General features: G+C 32.8%; 1 protein-coding gene across 1 annotated transcript; it reads right to left on the reverse strand.

Moving 5' to 3' along the window:
* Nucleotides 1-7,670: 7,670 nt before the first annotated feature.
* On the reverse strand, nt 7,671-9,376 carry LOC108469376 (putative transcription factor bHLH086). Its single transcript, XM_017770266.2, has 4 exons — nt 8,528-9,376; nt 8,348-8,449; nt 8,190-8,255; nt 7,671-8,097 (listed from the first exon to the last, which is right to left on the reverse strand). Exons 1-4 carry the CDS (start codon nt 8,936-8,938, stop codon nt 7,909-7,911), a joined length of 768 nt encoding a protein of 255 aa, XP_017625755.1. The 5' UTR covers nt 8,939-9,376; the 3' UTR covers nt 7,671-7,908.
* Nucleotides 9,377-9,689: the final 313 nt, after the last annotated feature.

A 9,689-nucleotide genomic window follows, 5' to 3' on the forward strand; every position in this document is an offset into this window, starting at 1 on the left:
GAGGTAAATGGAGATTTATTGGTTTCTATGGATCTCTTTATGCTTAAGACAAAGATAATTCTTAGGCAGACTTGAGAAATTTATACACTGGTGAGATAAATCCTTGGTTTGTATGCAGGGTCTTCAATGAGATCATGTACAACTTTGAAAAAAAGGGAGATTTACCTCGAGATGAAGAAGAATGGAAATGTTCTGCAATGTTTTGGCAGTTTGTCAGCTAACTGATGTGGGGTTTTCTGGAAATTGGTTCACTTAGGAGAGAGGAAACCTACCTGAGACTAATATTCGAGAAAGACTATACAGAGGAGTTGCCAACGAAGAATGGATGGCCATGTTTCCTGAGGTAACTATTTGACACTTAATCCACTCTTTTTTTGATCACTGTCTCCTTTTAATTAATACGAGAAAGGTCGATAAACGGTCGAACAAAAAGAGATTTAAGTTGGAGGCATGGTGGTTAATGGAAGAGTCATTTGAAGAAAATGTCAAAATCAGTTGGGGTTTATCTTCAGGAAATTTGTTGCAAAAGCTAGATATGCTAAAGGATGAGTTACAAAAATGGGCTAAAAATAGACGATTAGAAAGATTATGGCGAAAAGATTTTCTCACAGTCAGCTTTTAGAATTAACAGAAGCTGAAAGAGATGATGAAAAGATGGTTGAACTGATTGATATGAATATTCAATTGAATTTTGAAATTGAGAAGGATGAACGTTATTGGGAACAAAGAGCTCGTGTTTATTAGTTGAAATTTGGTGACAAGAATACATCATACTTTCACAACCAAGCAACACAACGCTGAAGAAGGAACCTTCCATAAACTAAAAGATGAAGAAGGGAGAGAAACAAAGATTATTCAGGAAATGAAAAGTATTGCGAGCTCTTATTTTCAGAATTTATTTTCATCAGAAGCAGGAAGAAATTATGACCATTTGCTATCCAGAATTGAAAGATGTATATTTGAGGAAGACAATCAAAGACTCACAGCGCTATACACAAAGAAAGAAATTAGAGATGCTGTGTTTGAGATGGGTCCTACAAAAACCCTAGGAGAAGATGGATTACCGACTGTTTTTACCAGAAGTGGTAGCATATTATTGGAGATGACGTGGTCAAATTTTGTCTACAAATTCTCAATGATGGTGCGGAGGTTGAACAAATAAGTGTGACCTATATAGTACTCACTCCAAAAATTGTCAATCCTTCTACTATGAAGTAATTTAGGCCTATAAGTTTGTGCAATGTGATTTACAAAATTGTGACGAAATTTATTGCAAATCGATTCAAAAGAGTTACTGAGAAATGCATTGATGTGGCTCAGAGTGCTTTCGTACTAAGAAGGCTTATTTCAAATAACGTTTTGCTAGCCTATGAAATTCTCCATACACTGAATCAGAAAGATTGGGGAAAAAAGTTTTATGACGATAAATTTAGATATGAGTAAAGCATACGACAGAGTTGAATGGAGTTTTATTAAGGAAATGATGGTTTGAATGGGTTTCGCAACAAATTGGATAGATACTATTATGAAATGTCTGGCTTTAGTGTCTTATTCAGTGATGGTTAATCGGTGTATAGGAGAAAAGTTTCAACAGTCTAGGGGATTTTGATAAGGAGATCCTTTAAGTCCATTTCTTTTTCTCATTTGTGGAGAAGGACTTTCTTGTTTAATGCGGCTAGCAACTAGAGAAGGATCATTGAAAGGAGTCAAAATCAGCAAACGAGGACCGTAGATAACATTTGCAGATGACTGCATATTGTTTAGCAAGGCGGCTAGTAGAGGAGCCACACTATTGAAGGGATTCTAAAGGCGTACAGGATCTGTTCAGGCCAATGTGTTAACTTTGAAAAATCTACTGTCTTTTTAGCAAAAATACAGTAATGGAAGATAGACAAGCAGTTGAAAACATTTTGAGGGTACGAAGTTCAAATGACCCGGAACGCTATCTTGGACTGCCAAATATAGTTGGAAGAAGAAAAGTAAGAATTGTTCCAGATTTTAAAAGATTGAATTAAGAAGCAAATTGACAATTGGAGTACTAGACACCTCTCTCAAGGCGGGAAGGAATTTTTCATAAAGGCTGTCCTCTAAGCCATTCTTACTTATATGATGCCTGTTTTCTTTTACCAAATTTGTTATGTGTTGAATTAGAAGGTATTATTGCCAAGTTTTGGTGGCAAAATGGGCATGGGAAAAGAGGAATTCATTAGTGCACATAGAGGAATCTGTATATCTTAAAGGTTAAAGGGGGCATTGGTTTTAGAAATTTTAGTCAGTCTAATATCGCTTTATTAGCCAAGCAGGGGTGACGCCTCATTACTTATCTGAATTCATTATTGGCGTGAGCTCTTAAAGCTAAATATTATCCGCAATCATATTTTCTTAATTCTCAACTAGGGAACTTACCTTCACTTACCTGGAAAAGTATCTGGGCTGCAAAAGGCTTACTACAGAATGGATTGGGTTGAAGAGTTGGAAGAGGCGATGGAATTTCTGTATGGAAGGATAGATGGAACCAAGGACAGATCACTGATGAATGGAGCAATAGAAATAACAGAATAGAGTTAGTATCAAACTTAACTAAAGCTTCAACAAGAACATGGAAGATAGAGTTAATTAAAAGTACCTTTCTAACAGAAGTAGCTCAACAAATCTTGCAGATCCCTCTTTCGGAAACACCTTATAACAATTTCCAAGTATGGAGAGGGGAGCCATCTGGTAAATTTTTAGTAAGAAGCGCCTATAAACTATTACAGAAGGCTAGCTTGGATTCTAATCTTTTAATACAAACTGATCTAGAAGATTTCTACAAAAAACTTTAGAATCTACAGATGCCTACGAAGATTACAAACACAATTTGGCATATTTCTTGGAATTATATTCCTACTCTTGTCAACCTAAGATCTAAACGAGTAATGACTAATGTAGTGTGTCCTCGATAAGAAAATAGAGAAGAAGACAGTATTCGCGTTTTTTGGCAATGTCCTATAACAACAAAGGTATGGCAAAGGTTAGGCTTCTCGTGGGTACTAAATAGCACAAATCTAAGTATAAGGGACTGGCTTACCTGGATCTTTAAGAGTTGCTCTTCTGAACAGTACCGAATGGTCTACTGTGGAATATGGCTCATCTGGAACTTGAGAAAAAGGCTCGTCCATGAAAGGAAAGCAGAGACAGCAAGAGAGTTATCACAAAGAATATAAAGCTATACGGCTGAACTTATAGGTATAACACAGAGATCAAGTACCTTGACCATAGACAAAAAGCATAGCAGTCAAGAAATTAATACTAGGGCGGAGATCAAGTTTGACGCATCCTTCGATAAAAGAAACTTTAAATCGGCTTCAGGTTTGGTGGTTTGGGACTGTTTGGGGGAACTTTTGGCATCAAAAACTGTATTACACTCAAATGTTCCATCGTCTTTCGCAGTCGAAGCCTACGCAGGACTACAAGCTGTAAAGTTAGGAATATCATTGGACCTTTGCTCAGTTGTGATAAGGGGAGATTCTCGCTCAGTCATTAAAAAATGCCAATCACAAGAATAAGATAAGTCAATCATCTGGGCAATAATCAGTGACATTCAAAGCAAGAAATCATGGTTTCATGAAATCGGGTTCTAATTTATAAACAAAACAGACAACGTCCATGCCCACAAAGTAGTAAAAGAATCTTTAAAGAAAGGAGAGGAAACATACCAGTTGAGAGCAAACCCAGACCTCTCCCATTTGAACTCGGAAGGACGATGGAGAATATGCCCAGATTAGAGAGGATTTTGCGCAGGAAGAATTGAATAGCAGAAATGAAAACTAAAAGAGAGGCTATTCAACTGCACAGAAAGGGACGTTGGAAAAGATGAGAAGAGGCTATTGGTGTCTAGCTGTGCCTTGGAAATAGGCTAGGCATTATTACTTTAGATTTCCTTTTTCTGCAGCTTTAATTAAGTTGTCTTTTCATTTGACTTTATTTATTTTTATTTAGGTTTTGTTTGTTAGGCCGACAAGTAAAATACAATCCATAAAGCCAATACTAGAGTCGGGCCTCGTAATGTGTTTTCTATTTTCTTCTTAATAATAAAAACCAATTGAATTTACTTTAAAAAATTTGAAATATCATACCCATAATGTAGATGAAAAAATAATGATATTTGAAACATATTTGAAATAATTATTTGATTTTATAATATTAGAAATCACCACACCCCAAAATATAGGTGGAAAAATAAATATTTGTCATATAAATATTATATATAAAGAAAAATATATCTAAAAATTAGTTAATGTTTTTAAAAATAATTACATATTTATTATTTGATTTTATAAATAAAAAAATTGAAAACAATATATTTATTAATTATAAACATTAATTAAATATATATATTAAAATGCTTATAATTGAAATTGAACTTAGGATTAAAAATGAAATTACAATTATCTAACTATCGTTATAGGAGAGTAATTGAACCTATAATTTAATGACAAAAGCATTAACATTTAACCATATGACCAAAAGAAATGAATTGCTTATTTTTAGTGAAAACGCGCCCAGTAAAACGCGTTTTCTTTTTCTCTCCAAAAACAACATAAATGCTTATTTAAGAGAGGAAAATAATTTAAGTAATGATGAAATTATTATATTTATATGAAGTCAGATTGTTAGTTGAGGAATTGAATGATAAAACTCTGATCTTGCTATATATTGATTCATGGGAATAAAGAGTCCAAGTTCCCACATCACACCTATTCCTATTATTAAACATTAAACTTCCCCATACTAGTCTGTTTTCCATGTTCCAAACACTACTCCATTTCAATATGTCCTAAAAACAGTGACTATGATATGCTTTTACCTTTCATATTTAACTTAATAAAAAAATATGATTTAACTCGATTTGTGGAAACATAACCATAAAAACAGCATTGAATATGGTAAGCTTAAGTTGTCGTCCAAGTAGTGAACAACAATATATCTCTCAGATTCATCAATGTGCCTTTAATTCTCTTCTTCCCATTCTGGCATGCTAACTACAACCTAATATTATTCCATTCATTAATTAATTTTGTCATTATTAATATAAGTTCCATCTGCCATTTTCAAATGTCACATGTTTTTTAATTTTTCAATTCTAACACAACCTGTCCAGCCTTCTTTTATATACACTTCTAAAATTAGTAATTGTTTTTCTTTGGGGGAGTGATTGTGTAATTTATTAATGCAAAACTCATTTAAGCTCGAATAAGATGGGTCACCATGTCTGAAGATGAATGCCATGCATACATTAACAATAATCTTATGAAAGTCTGGTATGAACAGGAGCTAGAAAATATTTTTTAAGGGTAGAGTTAAATTGTATATTTTTACAATAGTAAAAATATAATTTTATTATTTTAATAGATTATATCTTTATATTTTTAAAGGATTAAAATTTTTATTATTTTTGGGAGGTTAAAGTGTAATTTTACCATTACTAATTTAAACTTTTATAAATTATAAAAGGTCTAAATGAAAAAATTTTCATTTTAGGAGGGGTCGGGGCCATTGCCTACCCATTGGCCACTGAACCTTATATTACGTAGGTTTAGGATGAATGTTAGGAGGAATTATTTTATGGACCATTTTCACCACATCATTCATGGTTTATTTTCAATTATTAAATGACATTTTAATAAATTTTTTTATTTCATTGATATATAATTTTGATAATTTTTTACTTTGTACCCGAACCTTGACAATTGACTTTGCCACAACTCGAGTATGATATGTTTGTAGTAATTGCAAGCACTTAATACGGTAAGGAAATTAACTCTAGATGGTCTAAAGCGGCAAGCAAAAATCGATAAAAGAATTTAGTATTCACCAAAGAGAGGACAACAACAAAACCATCTCTAAAATCTCTTGTAAAACTAAGGTTTTATGCATAAGCAAGACTAAAAAAACGTTCTACAAGAGCAAACAAAAACTTTTAAAACTGAAAATTTATTAAACAATGGAAAAACAAACAAACAAACAAAAAATAAAACTTAAGACAATAGGGATCTAAATAGACTCATGAAATAATTTATTATTCTGAAATACTCTCAAAACAGAAACATATTAAGAAGCTGATAAAGAGCCACCCACTTTCCAAGAAAAATTATTGGTGGCCGATGAAGTTTTAGTGAATAACAAACACTATCATCTATCTATCAAAACTTGTGAAGACAATAAAGATACCCACAAAATAGATTTGCAATATGAAAAGAGTGAAGACTTGGAGTAAACGAGAAGAATGGAAAAAAGAAAAGGTTGATGAGAGGAAAAAAAAGTGGGCGATAGTCAACTCGAAAACTGACACAGCCGTTAGGTAAAACAAAAGATAAGAAGTAAACGACCTAAGAAAAAAAAAATTACGGTTATAATCAAGAGTGTGATAATTGAAAAAGAGTTTTCTTTTAAGTATAGTTTGACAAAAAATTTAAATATGATATTTTAAGAAAAATGAATAATTTAAATAACTAAAACGCATACGTTGAGAACCATGTTTTTTTAATTTTATAAATCAGTCCAGCATTTTTTCTTATCAGAATCAGGAGGCCAAAGGAAATGGAAGAATCCTTGTATCACTAATTCACTATCAAGTAGCTAATACCTCCAATTCTGATAATGAATTTTTTCCAACTTATGCTAATTTCGCCAAGCATTTGTCAGCAGCTTTACTACCATTTATTTTTTTAAAAATAATATCTTAACTATTATCTAAGAACCAGTATGATTTTTGGTCCCTGATTCGCGTTAGCTAAGTATTTGTTTGGATTAAATTATAGGGTAAAAGTTTGAATGTTAAATTATATTTTAGGTCTCTATATATTTCGTATATTTGAAATTTAGTCCCCTATATTTATATTCAGAAATTTAACGTATCTAATTTTCAGATTAAAAATTCAGGTCTAGCTATTACCGCTTTTAAAATTCTTTAATTAAATTCTCTAGTGTCACATTTTGAAATTAAAAAACACACACTTGATAGTTATGTAATAATAAAAACAACATTGAATTTATTGATTAAGATTTTTTCTCAAAACGCTCATTCAAACTTGTCATGATAAAAAATTATTTTATGTTGGAATAGTATTCTTAAAAAAATTAACGTCACCATTTTAATTGAAATAGTTAATAATAATTATTTAGACTAACTAACGACGTAATAAAAGTAAAGAAGTCAAATCATATCAAAAAGTAAAGAATATAGATAAATCTCAAGTTTCAGCATAGTTTAGGGGCCAAAATTGAAATTTGACTATTTATAATATAAAAAAATTGCAACGCAAGCCTAAAAGAAATGGGAAGTCATGTGCCTGTTTCTAAGACTCATATGACATTCAAATTATATATAATCATGTAATATTTTAATCGAAAAGTTAAAAATATTATTTATTTGGACTAATTGATAACATTATAAAAATATAAAGGCTAAATTATGTTATAAATTATAGATTAAATCTCAAATTTGGACATGATAGAGGGACCAAAATTAAAATTTAACCATTTCTCTAAGCGTAAAAAAAAGAGAGAGAGAGAGATCACAAGAGTACACTTGGCAGAAGGAAAACATGATAGAAATTAGAGAAAGGATTAATGAATACAACAAAGCCTGACATGCATGTGAACAAGGGAAGAGAGAGAAAGAGTCCATGTGAAATGAAACTAAGATAAGAATGAATATCTTAGTTTAAAATTAGATAAATAAATGAAAATTTCCATTACAAATACAAATAATACCTTCAATTTTGCTCCAATCAGATTCTCAATCTTTTTGTTTGTTTCACTCAGCATCACTAACATTCAAAAACTGAACTTTTCTTTGCCCAGAAACTTGGAATTATACTAATATTAATCTAAAATTGTGTTTTAAGAATCTTCTGCCACAACCCTCTATTCTGAAGTGGAGTTCCTTTGTTTCTGGGATGAAAGTATAGCATCAATGGCTTCTCTTACTTGAGAAATATCAGGTGCTTTCCCACCTTGAACAGGCCAAAATTCATCTGTTGCCAACACCTTTACTTGCAACTGAAGAAACTTGACATAGCTAATTGCTTTCTCTAGCATGGTAACCAGATCAACCTAACCAACCCCAACATTTGAACATCATATTCAGCTTTTACTACAAGCAAAGATGCAAAGATATCACATTTCAGTGGTAAACAATATCTTACCTTGGAGCCATTGGGTACCAGTTCTTGTAGTATCTTCAACCTTTCACTAATCCTCTCACGGCGATTCTGGATAGAAAAAAAAAATTTCTCTCAATGTTAACTTTTGCGATCAAACTTTCTCAGCAATCAATACAAGTTTACTTAAGACACAAACAAACCTTGGCCGCAATACTTTGGGGTTCCTTTGATGGTTCTGACTTAGTTTTTCCCTTTTTAGTTTCATTAGTGCATTGTTTCTTCAAAGCTTGATTGCTCCCTCCCTACAACCAATTTTATCAGTACCAAGCTCAGTTGGTATCTTAAATGGTTTGAATATTGAAAAAAGAAGAGCTGTTTACCATATGGGGACGCTTGAGATCAGCTGCTGGTGAGCCTGGATCCTGGATGCTGCTGCTATCAGCAAACACAGCTTCATCGTAGTATAGCCAATCTCCATTGCTAGCAGTTTCAAAGCAGCTAAAATCTTCCACAGCCCGAGGATCCCATTGGTCCACCATTGAGTGACCATGTTTGTAACCACTAGTTCTCAAGCAAGTAGTGTGCTGCCGACCCTTCTCATTTTGTTCAAAGCTAAGCAAAGATCCATTAGTGCTATGAATGAAGTTATCATACCCTGAGTCCTTGAAGTTTATCAAAGAATGAGGTTGCTCAGGTTGATAATGCACAGCCTGGAAAATGAAACCATCAGAACCATCCTCCAACAAGGTTGAGGTTTGAACGGAGCAGATAGGATCCTTTGCAAGTGCCATTGGAAGAAGGGATAGAGCTAGACTAGTTCAAGCTAATAGTTCGAAGGCATACATATATGCAGAAAAACAACTTCCATACAAGACCTATATATATGTAGAGATTCATACAGTTAGACTAAATATTAATAATGATGGGTTTCATTCAATTTTTTAAACAAGAAGATATTGAAAATACTTTAAAGAAGTCTTTAAGTAGTTATCAAGAGATATAAATATGTATATAAAAATGTGATTGTATGTATCGGGATTGTTAGCTGGCAGAGGAGAATAAATATAGAATTGAAGGTGATAGAAGATCAAAGGAAAAGGAATGCGAAAGTCGGAGCGGCATAAGGGTCGGCGGATTTTTCTCAAACCCCACGTCTGTGACTCTCAAATTCCTAGTTTTTGATTTGAGGGTGCTGCTTCCCACACTACTTCCTCTTCACTTCTGCACCTGGAATTGGATTTCTACTGTTTTCTTTATAATTTCATGATGTCTTGTTAAAGTTTATTATGGAATAAATGAAGCTAATCTTTTATCTATGCCACATAGGGGATTCAGAAAATGAATAAAAAGATAAGGTATAAATATTGTTATAAAAAGGGTTAATATAATTTTTGCGCTTGAATTTAACAATTGAGGGTGAGTTTGGATGAGCGATGCATTTAGCTACGATTAGTATAAAATTAACAGTAACGGTGAGATTAGATACTATAGCGTGAGACACGCACCGTACTGCACCCAATCGCCCATCTAAACCCACCTTAA

The sequence above is a fragment of the Gossypium arboreum genome, chromosome 8 (assembly GCF_025698485.1).
Source record: "Gossypium arboreum isolate Shixiya-1 chromosome 8, ASM2569848v2, whole genome shotgun sequence".
NCBI classification, from domain to species: Eukaryota; Viridiplantae; Streptophyta; class Magnoliopsida; order Malvales; family Malvaceae; genus Gossypium; species Gossypium arboreum.